At 44.8% G+C, this 16,771-nt stretch overlaps 1 protein-coding gene across 2 annotated transcripts in view; it reads left to right on the forward strand.

Moving 5' to 3' along the window:
• The first annotated feature begins 3,851 nt into the window (after positions 1-3,851).
• The window catches only part of LOC116392231 (alpha-actinin-4), a 43,362-nt gene continuing 30,442 nt past the window's right edge, over positions 3,852-16,771 (forward strand). Inside the window, exon 1 of one of the 2 annotated variants that reach the window (XM_031863478.1) lies at positions 3,852-4,275. In XM_031863478.1, the coding sequence (XP_031719338.1) occupies positions 4,153-4,275 (123 nt within the window). In that variant the 5' untranslated portion in view covers positions 3,852-4,152. The remainder of the gene's footprint in view (positions 4,276-16,771) is intronic. The other variant, XM_031863479.1, reaches the window with a different exon arrangement.

A 16,771-nucleotide genomic window follows, 5' to 3' on the forward strand; every position in this document is an offset into this window, starting at 1 on the left:
AGGACTATAAAGAGACCAAACAGCTGCAAAAAGACAAAAAGACTCACAATGACTGTGAAACGGGGGTAAACAACCACACAAAGAAACACAAACATCAGCTACAAAGAGATGAGGAAAAGACAAAGAGAAGCAAAACAACTACAAACTGGGCCAAACGAACAAAACCAAAATAAAAGGAACTACAAAAAGACACAAAAACAACTGTAAAGAGACAGAATGACCACAAAGACACAAAACTGTGTTTTTAGAGATATGTGGTTCTTACAGGACAGAGACGCTACAAACGTGGTGATCTTATAGAATAAGATGCATTGATGTAGATTAACCTAACCAACAGGATATAAAGGAGTTAAAACATCTACAGCAGTAAAATACAACATTCACATTAATGCAGCTGTTATATTAATCCACAAACATCATATATAATAGTAAAACACTGACAGGGAACATTACACTGCACTATCAGTACTGTTACTATTGATAACACCTGCATGCTTTTACTTCTTCAAATGAATGTCTCAAACATTTTTGCTACTTCTGAGTATTTACGTCTAGCTGGTTTCTTGGGTCTTGTCAGTTTTGTTTCCATGATTAGACAAATGTACACCGGATATTTGTGTGCTAGTCTGGTTATGAAGAACTTCTCTGTGGCTTCTCTACATTCTCTGAATGTGTGTGAACGACCTGACTACAGGAGATATTGTGAGAAACGGCCCTCTATTCTTTGCTGATGTCTGGTACTGTATGTGTAAATATCCGTCCTCCACCATTCTTTAAAGTGAGAACAGTCAGAGTTACAAATACCAGAGGTTGAGTGTGTGCGTGTGTGTGTGCATGTGCATGTGTGTGTGTGCGCGTATGTGTGTGTAACTGATGGAACATGTTTAATGCAGAGTGTTTTTACAGTGTGGTAGCTACTGTTGTTTTAGGATTGCACGTGAAAGTTCGCCCTAACGACACTCTGTCTCTCTGTCACCTCTCAGAGTGCTTTATTGAAATGAATATGAGACGACTAAACTTGCCTCCTTTGTTTGATCTCGCAGGAACTTATGTGGATGAAAATAAAAGCCATCGCCCCTCTGCGCTCCGAGTAACGGATTGCATGGGCTCAACCACCGGATGACAAACACGAGACAAATATAACCCTAAAAGGCTCAGTTGACCCCTAAAACAAAGAACTACAAACACTCCCAAAATTCAATGTATAAACAAATCTACAACGGTGGCAGCCAGTACAAGAACAAAAAAGCAAAAACATGTTTTTCCACTTAGCTCGACTGATATCTGTCCATGCTGAGAGCTTTTGTTTGAGATATCTGTCTCTGAAATATCTGTTGTACCTCAGATCAATGCCGGAGAATCACTGAAGTTTCTAGAAACCATTTCTTCAGGAGAGAGAAAAATGTTTCCACAAAACAGATAAAACATTAATTTATAGTTTTTTAATGGCATATGTTGTCATTCTTTGTAAGATTATATAAAAATGTGTTGTAATGTGAAATATTGTTGTATGATTATATAAAACACGTTTGTAGGACATTTGAACAAACTGAGGACTGTGAGAATGTGTTGCTTGCAAACACAAAACACTGACTGAGTTTGTGTGCCTCGGCATTCATATCGTCAGCTCCGATGTAAACATCACCGGCTACATTTGGAACTCTACTTGTCTTTGTTCAGTTCAAAAACATTCCATTCAGAAGTGGCACCTTCCTGCTAATGAGCCAGCTGACCAATCACAGAGCTGCACTATATGGCATCACACGACAACGTCAGAGCTGAGGCAGGGTCCTGCTGCAGTCTATATGCCGCTCTGGGCCGCAGTGACGCTAATGGGCCAGGACAGCCTGAGCATGACCTACTTCTGAAGGTGGCTCCTGCAGGCGGGGGGGGGGGGCGGCAGACAGCCACCCTCCAAATCAGACCGAGCCTCCGTGTAATGGATGATACCGTGGATCAGGCTTCTCTGTTTTATGAGTGTCAGTCCTCTGGGTCAGTGGCTCTCGAGAGGTTTGGATCTTGACCTCTTGATGGTTCACCGGCTGGACATGAATCAACCACTAAAAATTGATTTCCCCTTTTCAGCTTGTTTCATTTTTTCCCCTATCAGCGGAGGCTGAGACACTGGACGCTATTTCATATTTTACAAGGAAAAACGTTTTTTCAATAAGTGACAATAATCAAGGACATTACATTCAAATTAAAGAGCACCTTCTGGCCCTGCATCAGCTGGTGATGCGTAGAGAAGTCACAAACAAACACTGGTGGGTCAGAGGGGGGAACCCCCATGTTTGATCAAACTGCAGCAAAAGTATCCTCCTGGATGCACACATGGTAGATACATTTGAAATAAGAAGTGCCCCCATAGGAACCCCTTCCAGTGGAGAAGAAGCAATCAAAGGCCCCCTAACAGGGTATTTTCTGCGCGCTGGTGCCCCACCGCATGCTGCACCAGTGCCCTTTGTATACGTTTTATGCCCATGCCCCTCAGACAGCATGAGTCCGCCACTGTAAGAACATATCATTCTTCCTGTCCTGGTTCAATACTCATACTGATATTCTACTTACTAAAACATGGGCCTGTATTAACTGTTCGACTCTAGAGGATGGATTCGGAGCATGATTACAGTTTTTCAGCAACACCTCCTCGCTGCACTGTCACACTGTTACAGAAAAATCACACCGAAAAAAACTTCTCAATACAAGTCGTGTTCGAGTCTGGCAACAGATGAGACCGACTGTTGCAGTTTGGAGTCAAATATGTTGCTCAAGGGCACCTTAACAACAGAAACCTGCACCCTTCTGCTCACAAAGTGGCTTCTTTACTCTTATTTCCCTGCACATGCAAAGGTTACTCGTCTCAACCTTAAACGAAATTGAACAGTCATAATGTTTGTGTAAAACGATCAACAGATTAATTAGCAGTTTTATTTGATAAGACGGGTGTGACTGTTGGTTGGGTATAAATATGTGTATATATATATATGTATGTGTATATATATATATATATATATCTATATTTTTTATTTTTTTGATTTACAATGTTTGATTGGTGCAGAAGCTCACGTTCAAATAGTGTATGAATATTCATGAGCTGTCTGGGCCTATAGAAGCTCCTGCAGACAGGTGTGTCAATTTACACACGAATACAGTTCCACAGGGCGACATACGTGACGTTCCTTCAAAATAAAATACCATAACTTCGTGTGAGGATTTACACAAACAGGATTTAAACAAAATAACAAAATACACCCCAAATTGACTTTGCTGTTCGTTTAAAATTGATGATACAAGTTGGAGGCATTCACATTATTATGGAAGATGGATATTAGGGACATTTTCAGAATTGATTATATACATTTGTTGTTGTTTTTTTATTGCCAAGTAGGTTTGCACATACAAGGAATACGCCTTAGTGTGTTCCTTGTATTCCATAACATAAACATAGTAAGAAAGAATGAAAACATAAGGTAAAAGAAAGATATATATATAAATAAATATAATAACAATTTCAAAAGTACCCCAAAATATGTACAAGAAACAAAAATATAGAATGGAAGAGAAATACAATAAAAAGGAAATAATACTATAAAAATATGTACAATACCTCCAGAATTGTATATGGAGGAGCTGTGCAGTTTTTTTTAGAAAAGTCCTATCCAAGCAAATATAATACATTTGTGTAAGAGAAAAAGAAAAAAGCTCCCCTGAATAATTAAACAATAAAACCTCAGAGGTGTTTGTGGAAGTTTGTGTTGGTGTGGGGGAGAGATAAAACGCGCACGTGAATTACTTTGAAAGGCGACACCGGAAGCTTGTCGGTGCCGCTTTCAAGCCTGTAGGAGCGGCCGGTTCCTCCCAGCAGCCTCACAGTTCCGAGGGAAAGCTTTTTCTTCTCACAGCAGCAGCGGAGATTTTCTGACTGCACACGCCGGATATTCATCATATATAAAAAAAAAAAGACACTCACTCTAGACCGAAAGCGGCGAGAGATAGACGGACACCTCCCTGTGTCGTGTATCCCTCCACGTTCCTCCTTGTTTAGGCCGTAGTTGCGTTTTTTTATGCTCTTCATTTTTATGTTTTACGTCTAAATTGTTTCATACGTGTTGTCAGTCTCTCTGTGTCGCACTCAGGTTTGGTTGTGCTGACATGGTAGATTACCACGCTAATAATCAATCCTCGACCGGAGGCGTGCAGATGTACATGGAGCCAGAAAACGACTGGGACCGGGACCTACTGCTGGACCCGGCATGGGAGAAACAGCAGAGGAAGGTAAGGGAACCTAAAGTCGGGCCCAGCTGGGCCGAGTCGAGCCGGGCTGAGAAGGAGGCGGCGGCGGGCGGAAAGAAAATGGCAGGGGAGGGATGGGACGGGGAGTGGAGGTCAGAGACCGAGCACGGGCCTCTAAACCCCGCAGCTCAGCTCACAATGCTCCACTTTTTTTCTTTTTTTTTTGTATCAACCATTTTCTTTCTCCCCCCAGCCCGGCTCTCCTCTTCGCTCGTCTCCTCCGTGTACAGCTGCTTTATTTCCCCGCAGGTTAAATGCTAATATCTTGTATTGTGATTCCCCCTTCCCCGTGAATGAAAAGTAATAACTCGGGTTGCTGAGCAAAGTCTAAACATTAGCTTTCACTCCTTTTTAAAAAGGGAGATTTTTTCCCCCTCTCCGCGAGCGGAAACACGGCGCCACATTGTTGCAAAAAAAAAATCTAAATTGTGGTTGTGCTGACATTTGGGGCTTAAAATAGCGAGAGATACTGTGCTTTTTGGAAATGGTTAGTGCGTTATCGAGGCTTCCTGTCCCGCTTGGCTTAACTGGCCGCTCGGAGGCCGATAACACCGAGGCTGCTGGAAGAAGAGCCGACCGATAGACGCCGTTCAGGGGCCGATATGCAGATCACTTAACCCTGAAGCTGCTGCGGTTTGTTGCGTCCCACGTTTAGTCGTTCGTGTTAACTGAGAGGAGTTAGTGATTTAACTCATTGGCCTGCTGGGGACATTCCTAGCATGGTTAGCAGCTTTTTTTTATCAGTTAATGGCAATCTTTTTTTAGAGCAGAAATGAATCTCAAACATTTGAAATGACTATATGACACATTGTCCATCGTGGATTGGTAAACCAGGATGTTCTGCGAACAGCAAAGGTGTTTTAAACTAAGAGCTATGTTGAGCACACCTGTTGTACAGATATGCACACACTGCAATGATTGAGGGAACACACCCATATGCACACATATGTAAAAACGTTTGTGATAGATATCTATCTTCTTAAAAGTCTAACCAGGGACATGATCTGCTTCGGCTACAAGTCCTTCACACATTGCATCTGTCGCACTTTATTTAAATGTAACAGGGCCTGTGTGTTGTCCCTGTTAAATATATAAATACAAAATAAAATGTTCTCTCCACAGCTCTGGGACATGCAAGTTTCTGTAGCCAGACACCGCACAGAACTAAACGGCCACTTGCTGCAGATTTCTTATTTATTTTTAGCTCCAGTAACTATTCTGCACAAATTGAGACGACAAACTAGCACAAAACCCCACTCGGTACCACGTGGAACATCGTTCCCCTGTTCTTTGGCCTAACACTATACCAATCCTTTACAGTTGTACTCCTCTTCACTACCTAACCGATCCTCATGCACACAGCGTTGTGCTATTTCTACTCGTCTATAACCAGCAGCTCCTACTCCTACTCCACTCTCCCACCCCCACCTTCATCAGCTCGCCGTCCAACTTCTCCTCATCCTCTAACTCTTCCTCTTACTCGACATGGTTTTTTTTTTTTTTTAACAGATTCCGCGAATGTTCCTCCTCTGATATTCACTAGACAAAGGTGACCTTGTTTTTTACGCATTGTGTCCCCCCCCCCCCCCCCCCTGCTGTGCTGAATGATCATGCCTCAAAATATAGACTCATTCAAGCTCGTGCAACATGAAAATGGACGTGGCGACGCGGGACGCATCACCCTCTCCCATGAGGGAGTGGAGAGGCGGCATGCTGAAGAGCCCCTGCCTGACGGAGTGGAATGATTTGAGTGGGGTGTGTTTTTCATGCTAACCGCCCCCGTCTTACTCACTCGCCGGCCGGATGACTGGCATACTTTTACTAGTGGTGCAGCAGCATGCCGCGCATTGACTCGTGCATTTCTATCGGGCCACTCAGCGTTTTAGGCCGTCGACGTCAGACATTCCTGCTGCTGTCGATTGGCATCAGAACCTCTCGGGCGGTGCCGGGCCTTTCGCCCTTCCCCTCGTGGCGGTTGGACGGCCCGCGAGGACTCTCTGCGTGTTTGTTCTAGACAGCGCACGGGTCAAAGTTTCCTCAACAAGAAAATAAAAAAAAACCTAACCTGCCGATCATTAACTGAACGAGGCTGGTTGTGAAAACCTGGGTCGAGGTCCAACCCTGAACCTGCACTCATAGGTGTTTGGTTGCACCGGCCTGGCTGGGGACACGTCGTCCCTCCCCTCCTCCTCCCCCTTGTCGAGCCTGAGCTGCGGGGGAACCAAGGGCAAATTCCTGCGGTGCATTCGCGCTCACTGTGCCAGTTATTGCGCAAAAGTGAGCACATGCCCTCCCACAGGAAATATGAAGAGTGGATGTAATGAGTGTGGGAATGGATTTGTGTGTGTGTGTGTGTGTGTGAGAGTGCGGGGGCTTAGTCCGTGAGGTCAAAACCAGGAGCGGGTTTGTCGGACGCAGTGTTTCCTCATGCTGACTCTTTACGTTGTCCCTGTTGAGTAATATAACACGGGGGGGCGGGCATTCTTTATTCGGTGACCGTCATGTAGAGCGGGACGGACAGGGAAGCCAGAGTGATGACACGGATATATGTAAAAAAATAAAATGCTTCATACTCGCACCGCATCACAAGTTATCTTTTCAGTAAAAAGTTAGAAAAGATGCTTCAGAGACATTTGATTTTAATTTGCTCTGTTGAATAAATTGTTTTGAACGTCTCTCATGACGTCTGAGTCGCACAGTGTTTTTTTGTTTTTTGTTTTTTTTGTTTGCCATTCCAGCATGTCCCAACAGCCCAGAGTACCTGGACTGAGCCCAGCTGCCTCCGGTTTGTAGCAAGGCAAAGCTCCCCGCCCCCGATACACGAAACAAGTCTTTCTCACCGCTCTTTGCACCCACAGCAGGCTGCGACACGTCAAAGGTATGCGGCGACGCCACCCGAGGTTTCATTGCCGCTCTGCGCATGTAAATGCTGCTCCTAGGCGACAGTTAGGCTGTGGCGAATGTGCAGCGAGGTGGGCGGGTGAGCCAACCGGGGAAGCAGTTAAGCTCACAAGCCAGAAGAGGGGTCATCATCGGCGGTTGATTGTTCTCATTCGTCAAGGCTATGCACTTTTGAAATCTCATTTACCTGCATTTGTCCCGGCAGTAGTGTTTGATTGATTCACAAAACAAAGCAAAAGGTCAAACTTTAGATGATTTAAAGAACTAGATAAATGGAGCCATGCTAATCAGAGCAGATGTGCTGCCAAAGCAAACTGATTCCTGGAATCACGTCGGAGCTCTTGTGTTTTTATTCCCTTCCCTCAGCTCGTATCAGGAGCGCGTAGCCACGACCGTGGAGCATTTCCTCACGAATCGGCTCGTGGCCGAATCAGTTGCGGTCAAATACTGTGACGTTTATCTTCCTTCATTTTCCTACGCTGACTGCCCGAGTGCACAGACGTGATTTGGATCTGAACGGGGGCAACTTTCTGTTCTTGAACGCGACCTGTCAGATGGTCAGTTACAGTTTTATACATAAAAAAACCTCCATCTTTTTCTCGTCCCACGTTTAGTTGTCTCAGTGCGGATGTGTCCTCCGATGTCACAAAGCAAGCAGCACGAGTTTGTGCGTAGACGGCCTCCTCCCCAGTGCCCAGACGTGCAACAAAACACACACAGATTTATTATTTTCCCGTCACTACCAAGTTGGGCAGCCGGACACACAATGTTAGTTTGTTCTCCTCCCGCCCACTTTTCACATGCTTTCTGCGTGACTGGCAGGCGGAGCCGGGTTCAGACGGCCCGGGTTGGCTCGGGACATTTTGTCGATCGCCGCTACGCTGGCTAAGATCTGGCTGCACGATAAGCTGTCTGTTTTTTCCTGTTCTAAAACATTAAAAAAAAAAGAATGAATGGAGCAGAAAAATGGTCTACTAACTAGCCGACTCACTAAACGACAATCGACAATGCTCTGTTTGTAGAGTTAAAGGAGCAGACGCTCCAATTGGTTTGTCCGTTTGTTTTTATGTGCGAGCGTGTGATTGGCTGATTCGGCGTAGCCAGCACCGACCTGACCGGGGAGTGGCGGATTCAAGAGGGAGTCAAAGCTGTGGAGCTCATCGGGTGTGCAGTTTAATCCAGATTATATTCCAGATGATGTGTATGCATCGTGTGTGTTCTAGATATGAAGCCCAAATGAGGTCTCTCTGATGATTGTTGTTCAAATGGCTTTTCAGAGAATAAAACTGATGCGGGAAATCTGGTGCAAAGAGAGTTCAAAATTGTTTGCGTTTTTAATTGGAATTATAATTTTGTGAAAACAATTAGTCAAAGGCTGAAACATTTAAGAACCCATGAATCGTCTGCTTTATTTGTGGAGCCAATGTGCCAAAGTTTACCCGCTTTCAGCTCCTCAGCTGCGAGACGTTGCTGCTTTTCTCTGGTTTTACATCATTGTAAATTGTACATGTTTGGGATTTGGACTGTCTGGCAGCAAAAGGAACTAGTGATGGGATTTATTTTGGGACTGTTTTCTGGCCTTTTTATCGAGTGAATAATCCAGCAGTTGCCAAAGATACTCACCACTTGAACCGATATATAAATGCTTGTTGAGTCCTGACCCCGCTGCATACAACCTCCCCTCCCAACACACTGGGAGGAGTAAGTGATCAGCAGTAGCCGTCTCTAGGGCAGCTTGGGATGTGAGATGATGGAAGATGCAGTCTTTGGTCCTTCCCCCTCGCTGCCAGCTGATCCCGGGTCAGCTGTGGGAAAGCCCTCAGCTGACAGCGATCCAGAATCAGCTTGTGGATCTAAACAAGGAACCAGTCAGTGAGAGGAATGCATCCCCTCAGTCCCCCCCACGCCCCTCAGTCTTTCTCTCCGTTCTGTCATTGGCGGCGGCGAGAGAGCATGCAGGGGGGGAAACATTCCTTTGGTGGCCCATTATAGGCCAGTGGGAGGGGGCTTACTTTTACTAAAGGGGGGCGGGGTGTCCTGTTTTTGTTTGTTTTTTTTAATTATTTTTTGCCAGACACTGGGGGGGGGGGGGGGGGGGGGGGGGGGGGAGTTGGGGTTTTGCAGGATTGCAGATGTGGTCTGCATGATTGGAGGCGAGAGGGAGAATCCTCCATGGGTGAGAATTTCCAGCCGTGGCACTGATCGTCACTCCAAATATTTATTTGCAGAAATGTTTTCAGATGCCACCAGACCAGAAGAGTCCAGCACACTGAGCCCCTTAAAACACAACCCGATCAGTGGGGGACTGTAGCCCCCCCCCCCCCTCATTGAAAGAAATCTCTTTCCGGTCTGTTTCTCTCCAACTCTTTGTGTGTGCAGGGTCAGAGAGGAGGATCTGAATGTTGCAGAATCCACAAATACAGTTCATAGCTGCCCCCGGCCCCCCCCCCCCCCCAATAAGCTCACTTCTTGGCCATTGTGCGTAGTTATGAGGATTAGTAAATGGCATTTCCCCCTGATGAATTGCAAATCGGCAACAATGGGGAGTAAGAGTTTCCATTTGGTCGGCTGCCAGCGCCCATGGCGGTTTATTTTGAAGCTCAGACTCCCTTTCTTCTTCTTCTGTATCCTCAACCGAGATTTAAAGGAAGATCAAACCGGCACGCACGTGATAATTCTGGAAAGATTCATTTATTTATTAGTAATCCGTGTTGAAATCAGCAGGAGAGCTAATTAAAGTCAGCTGTTAGCATCCGGTGGGCGCCACAGCCGGAGCTAATGGCTAACGTTAACAGAGGGTGCACTGAGTTACATTATGATGCACCAGAGAATATTTAATCTTACATGAAATTCATGATTCATTGCGTTATTTGCTCTCAATGAAGCAAAGTGCTGCTCAACTTAACGGAGGTTGCTTTGAGTTAAAAATGAGTATTCGGCAAAGCTAAATTCTAGCTTTATCGTGATGTGATCAAATGTCGTCTTATGAAATGTAGTTTTTGGTTAGAAACCTGAATAAATCCAGTCGTTTTGAAGGAGATGTTTTCCTAACACTAGCTCTGAGTTTATTGTTTTGTCTGCTATCAATAATTGTGTCAATAAGCTGTGGGTTGTGTCTGCCGGTAAACAAACGCAGGACATCATGTCCTCAATTACTGCCAGTTTCAAACGAAGGCCCGTTGAACGCGGGGAAATAAAACACGTCGGAAACAATGGAATATTGAAAAGGCTGCAGTTCAACTTTTTGCTTTTAGCAACTTCCTCGTAAACAAACGCCTCGATATAATTTAAATTGAGGAATTACAGTAACCTCAACTCACACCCCCACTTTACGTAGGTGTGTAATTGGGCTCCACTTACACCGCTTAAAAATAATAAACATCATGCTGCGTTCACTACTGCAGTTTTCTAAAACGGGAGACTATTTTTCTGAGTGACGGCAACGAAGAGTCCTTTTTCTGCTAATTTAGATTCTGGTAAAATGTTTGTCATTATAGTCAAACTAACTTGTGACAATAAGGGCTGAAAGACATAAAAAGTTGATGGCAGTCGTTCATTTCTTGAATCTGTTTTAATCTCTTAAAACTTTAAAGGGGGAACTTCACTGATTATACACACAAAGGTCAGTCAGGAGGGAGTACCACTCCGCCTGAAAATTGTTGTTCTGTGGAGATTGGTAAAGTCTAACATAAAGATGATATTCGTTGCATTATGGGAAATGTAGGATCTAGTGATTTTGGAGCTTGTCCCATACCAGGGACTAAAAGTCAGGATGTAATTTCCTTTTTATCTAGTACCAGGTTTAGCAAATGGCTTTTATTTCAGTGTGGAACAAACCTTGTCATGTCGGTGTGTGTGTGTGTTGTTCACATAGTCTTAGGTCGTCCTTAATCTGTGTGTGTGTGTGTGTGTGAGAGAGAGACACACACCGCCACTCGCCCAGAGATTACGTCCCAGCTCAGATGACCAGTTTATGTCCAGACCTGACATGAACAGAAACGGTGGGGAATGATGCGCCTGACACCTCCGACATGGCCGCTGCTTTATTTGGCCGTTTGGTAGCGAATTAAGAGTCACAAATGTTAGACACACTTTTCAAGATTGGTGCCCTAAAGAAAACAATGTCCTCGTGAACGGATTAAAAGGAGTTGAATAGCTCTCGGGAACAGTGGTTCAAACGTGCACAATGACTGTCTGACAAGAGAGGTTTAAGATCAAAATGATGCCGATCTTTAGATTAAGATTTATTTTCTTTGGCTGTTTCAGTTCAGGAATCCATGAAGCAGACTGTTCAGATAATAGCGTTGTTGCTGTAGAATAAAGCTTGATGGGTATCTGCATAGTCGGCCACACCTAGACAGGTGTGTGTGTGTGTGTGTGTGTGTGTGAGTGTGAGTGAGAGAGAGAGAGAGAGAGCACACACAACAAACAGGCCGTGCTAGTCTGGTAACAAAGAGATAGCTGAGGTCCTCATGCTACATCAGGGATATGCTTATATACGCGCGCGCACAGGGGGAAGACATCTGGAGGGGATGTTGGGCTGCATCAGGGTTTAGCACCGTAGCTGCTGCAGCTCCAGATAAACCATTAGACAGGCATTAAAAAAGACACCTGATTATCTTCGGTTCTTCACCAGACACAAAAAGCTATTTCTGATTTTTGTTTTTCTGGTTCCTCGTAGCAACCAGGTGGAAACCTCTGGTTCTGAAGAATGAAGCCAATGCGGAAGTGTCTTAAAACGTGCATTCTCTCTCCTCACCATCAGGGGGCGACTCCTCTGATTGTATAGAAGTCTATGAGAAAATGACTCTACTTCTCTCTTGATTTATTCCCTCAGTAAACATTGTAAACATGAGTTTATGGTTTCAAGTCTTCTTCAATACAGCATGATGTTCATTTAGTAAATTATGATCCATTTAGAGTCAAACAGACCATAAAGCAGAGTATGCTTTAGGGCGGGGCTACACGGTGATTGACAGGTCGCTGACCAAGCTTCAAAACGTCTCTTGTGGCAGACGGTTACGTTGCACCTACGCTTTCTGAACATAATATAAAAAAAAAATAACGGCAAACACTTCGTTATCGCCCACATTGTCAATAGCAGCGCATAGCAGCTTCACTGCTTCCGTTCTGACCTTTCACAATAAAAGCCCTTGACAAATGGGCCACACCACATCAAGAGGCAGACAAGATCAGCTATGTGTCACATGCACGTCTCCGTCCAATCAGTTCACACAACAGTCTGTCTGCGTTTAAACAGAGCAGTGAAATGTCTTTAATCTCCATGAACGGGTTGTTCAGGAAGCTGTAGCTGCTTCACAATAAAAGCCTTGTCATGTTTGGCTGTTGGAGAGCTTTAATAGTAAAGCATTAGTGTTTGGTGTTTTTTTCATTAGCCAAGACAGTGCATGTTTTTTTTTGATGGGGACTCATTTCTACCATTGTAGGTGCACTGAGCTGGACTCGGATCTGCTTTTGGGATCTGCAGGCATCGTTTGTTGTGGTGCCGTCCGTCACAGCGGCTTTTAAGAACAAAAGACACGAGTGGAGACGGGGCAAACGGACCATGATTCAAACAGAGTGCGTGTTTGTTTCCTCCACGGCCGTCTCTGATTTCCTCCCGCTGTATTATTTAACAGCTTTCTAACTGGGGCAAAGAGGTGTAGAGGAGAGGCCTACTGGGACACACGCATGCATACGGCAGACATGCTGGATAGTGTGTATACAGTTATTTCAACACACGCACGCGCACCACAACTGCTTTCCATGAAATATGCAAACGCAGTGAGTCTATGATAGAATCGGAAACATAAAGCTACACGATGCCAAAGTAACATCTGGTATTTTAAACGGCACATTTGAAAGCCTGATAAACATTTAGTGGATCTTTAAAAAGATTGATTTGTAAATGAAGACAAATCCAGAATTTTAAACTGGTGTGAAGTAAAAAAAAAAGAAGAATTGGGAGCATTTGTACACCTGAAGCAGAAACATTTCAGTGGAGCTTCCATATGTGCTGGTTTCAGGGCACATAACGGCAGCATTAAATATTTACCGACTGTGCCTGGCCTTCAGGTTCCTCCGCTCTCATTTTCAGCGAGGACGCTCCACTCGCCAGAGAATCCCACGCAGCGCTCTCCCTCTCCCAACTCTCCACATTCATTCCTTCCCCTCGCACATTCTCCACCAGCTCTCTCTCGACTTTGCCAGAGTCGTTAAGGCAACCGGTTCAGACGTGTGCGTGTGTGTGTGTGTGTGTGTGTGTGTGTGTTGCTATTTTCAGGACTTGGCCTGTTTGGTGTTGCAATTGTTTTCCTGTGTGATTCAGCTTTGGGGCTTCTATCTATATTGTGCGGCATATTTCTGGTCGGGCATCTCCAGGACCACCCTGGGGTCTGTTCACTTCAATCAGTTTATCGTTGTCTTTCATAGTTCAGAGGAAGTCCTTCAGAGACCACACGCCCAGAGCTTCTTCTCCGCTTAGAGTTTTACAGCACAGAAGAACTCTGTTGGTCTTTGATCTCATACATAAACATTTCACTTTAAAGACCCATAGAATCGTCGCATATTTTGAAGCATTAATCCCTAATATTGACATTCAAATTATTATTAATAACTCACAAACATTGTTTGCAATAATTCACCTTCTCTCGACCCCTCTCCTAAACACACACACAGTGAGCAACGCAGCGTTTAGTTTTCAGTCCAACATTCGCTTGTTGGCGTTTAGCCTGCATCTGTATGGGGCGGTCTAGCAGCAATCTAACAGCACCATAAATTACACTTTTGAATCACAATAACATCAAATATAATGACATACTATTGCAGCTTCATTGGAATATTCTGAAAATGATGATTCGGCCAAGCCCTTTTTGGCACAGTGTTGTTCTGCAGAGAACAAGAGAGAAATTGAGACGCAGATAGACCTTTACAAACCATTATTTTGGGATATACAGTCTGCTAATGTAAGACTGCATTCAGACTCCCAATAGCTGCCAGCAGAGTGCTCGAGACAGATGGATGATAAGCACTTACTGCAGGTTCACTGCCAGTTTATGCCACTGCTGGCCTCAGGGTTTCACACAAATATGGAAAGCAGAAGGATTCTTTTCCTCTTTTCCGTCATTTTCCTGGTGACGGCATCGGAGAACTGCAAATCTGAGGAGTTGATAATATTGGTTTTTGGTGGTGAAGTGGTTTTGTGTGTGGAGACTGAACCGGTGGAAGAATGTGTCATGTGGACAAATAAATCATTTCTTCAGAAATGCAGAAATAATCCTTTTATTTTTGATAAATGGCTCGGCGTTAAAAAAAACAAAACAAAAAAAAAAACCCTAACCTCAGAGAAGAAGCAAAGAGGATGAGGAGGAGGAGGCGGCGTTGGAGGGTGACTGCAGCACTGTGTGTGTTTTTATCCCCCTGGGAGTCGTAGTAGTGGGAGAAAGAGGAAGGAAGGCTCTGTGGTTTCTGCGGTTTTCTGTCTCGGATATAAAATCACCACACACGCACACAGACAGACAGACAGACAGACAGACAGATTGCTGTGTGTGTGTCACCCCCGCCTCAACGGACCAGATGGCTGGCCCGAGAAAGCAGGCAATGTCTGCAGACCGGCACCCACTGTATATCGAATAAACGCACAGAACAAGGAGTTATCTGTCACTTTTAAAACTGTTGTGAATAATGCACTTCACATAGTTGTCTTTATGATGCAGAAGGAAAAGAACCCCCCCCCCCCAGTGGAAATACCAGAAATGAAACAAAACAATTGCAAAAATAGGGTAGTAATCCTCTGCTGAGGTGGAGAAGTTGCAACAATCTGCACTAAACGCCACATTGACCAACTGTTTCATGCCACTTTTGTACTTGAACGCTCTTTTCTAGATCCTTGACAACTGACTTTTTAAATTCTGCCTCCAAAAGGCTTTAGGAGTAGAAGCCTGTGTAGCAGGAAGTGGTCCAGGTGTCTGCTCTCAATGTGGGTCAGGGAAGTCCTCTCCGCCATCGGCCACGAGCCTACTATCCTGTCTGATCCAATCAAAGCCAGCCTGCAGGGGGATTACTCAGCTACCCCCCCCTTCGGTTAACAAAGACTACTCTGTTGGCCCTCGTCTGACTCACAGCGCTGTGGGGAGTGCATGCGGCGCAAACACAGACCCTGGTACGGTTTTGTCTCGGCTCTCTGGTTTTGACACCACTGCCGTCTCTGCAGCGTGAGCGTTTCCTGCTAAACGCGCTCTCTTAACACCTTCACGGGGTCGACGGGTTATTTCTCGCTTTCTCGCACACGTCGATGGCTGCAGCGGTGCTGCTCTCCAGCTGCGCTTTGTTGTAATAAGTTGTTTGATTTGTCAGAGTATGTACAGGCAGCAGTGTGAAGTCTACTTTGGAGGAGGATGGAGAGGTGACGGGGGCAGGAACACTCTGACGGTTGAGAGGCCAGAGAATGAAAGTGTAGTCGGACTGGTTGGTACCAGGGACACCAGGTGCTGAGATGCATTTTAAACCTTTCTAAAAATAAGATGCTGTAGCCCTGGGTTGCTTAGCAACAGCCCTGAAGCAGAGTCGGGGTGCTCATACGGCTGCTGCGTTATCCTTCAGCAGCAAACTGTGCATGAGCATTTTCCTCGGTGAAACTTGGTAATTATCTGTAACAGCAGCTGTAACATATCATTTGAAGACAGAGCTGCAGATCTGTGCAACACTGCTGATCTCAGAAGTCTCTCAGTTCTTGGAAGAGAAGCGTCGGTAAAGTGGAGGAAGCCAGCCGAGCGTTGAGCTCTGAGACGACCGAGGTGTGAATGTGCAAAAGGATGTTCAGTGTTTCAAAGTCTGCCCCCGACAGATCTGATACCAGTGTGATTTAAGAAAAGGTTAAATATGTCACAATGACCTCTCTAATATCTATTTTCTGTTGCTGAGAAACAACTGGAGTCATTCAAGTTTCTCGCCAAGAACTACATTTTACGAGATGACATTTGAATGCATCGTCATAATGCAAAAACGTAGCTCTGCCTCATGCTATTTGTTACCGAACAGAATTCAAACGTATCATCGTGAAACTCAGTGCAACCTCCGTTCACGTTAGCCGTTGGCTCCAATGGTGCTAGTTAGTTTATATTCGCTCAATACTCATTGTTGCTGAATGGAGCTTGAATGCACCGTAATGCTACTCTAGCTGTTAGCTCCGTCGTTTAGCCAAACAGGACTGTGCTTCAAAGCTCTCACTTTTATGCAAACAATGCAATAAATTAATATTTAGAGGTAAGATTAAATATTTTGCTGGCGTTCACCCTTTCGGAATGTTACAGTTGAATGGTTTAGGTTGAACTCTGGTTCATTCTACTCGTCCAGATGGACAGAAAGTGGTTGAGAGAGTGGTTGGCATAGTTTTAAAGGGATAGTAATGATCTGGAGCTGTGATTTTATGCACCACAATTGTTCCAAAAATCCAAACCGAGAACAATAAAACCGTCTGCCTGGTAATCCCTGACCGGCACTCTTAACTTCCGTCTGATGTGACACTCGGAGGCTGATTAATGTCCATTTGCATGCCGATTTGCTTTGGCATGCGCTC

This window comes from Anarrhichthys ocellatus, unplaced genomic scaffold (genome assembly GCF_004355925.1).
Source record: "Anarrhichthys ocellatus isolate YVR2014 unplaced genomic scaffold, GSC_Weel_1.0 scaffold29, whole genome shotgun sequence".
Taxonomy (NCBI): domain Eukaryota; kingdom Metazoa; phylum Chordata; class Actinopteri; order Perciformes; family Anarhichadidae; genus Anarrhichthys; species Anarrhichthys ocellatus.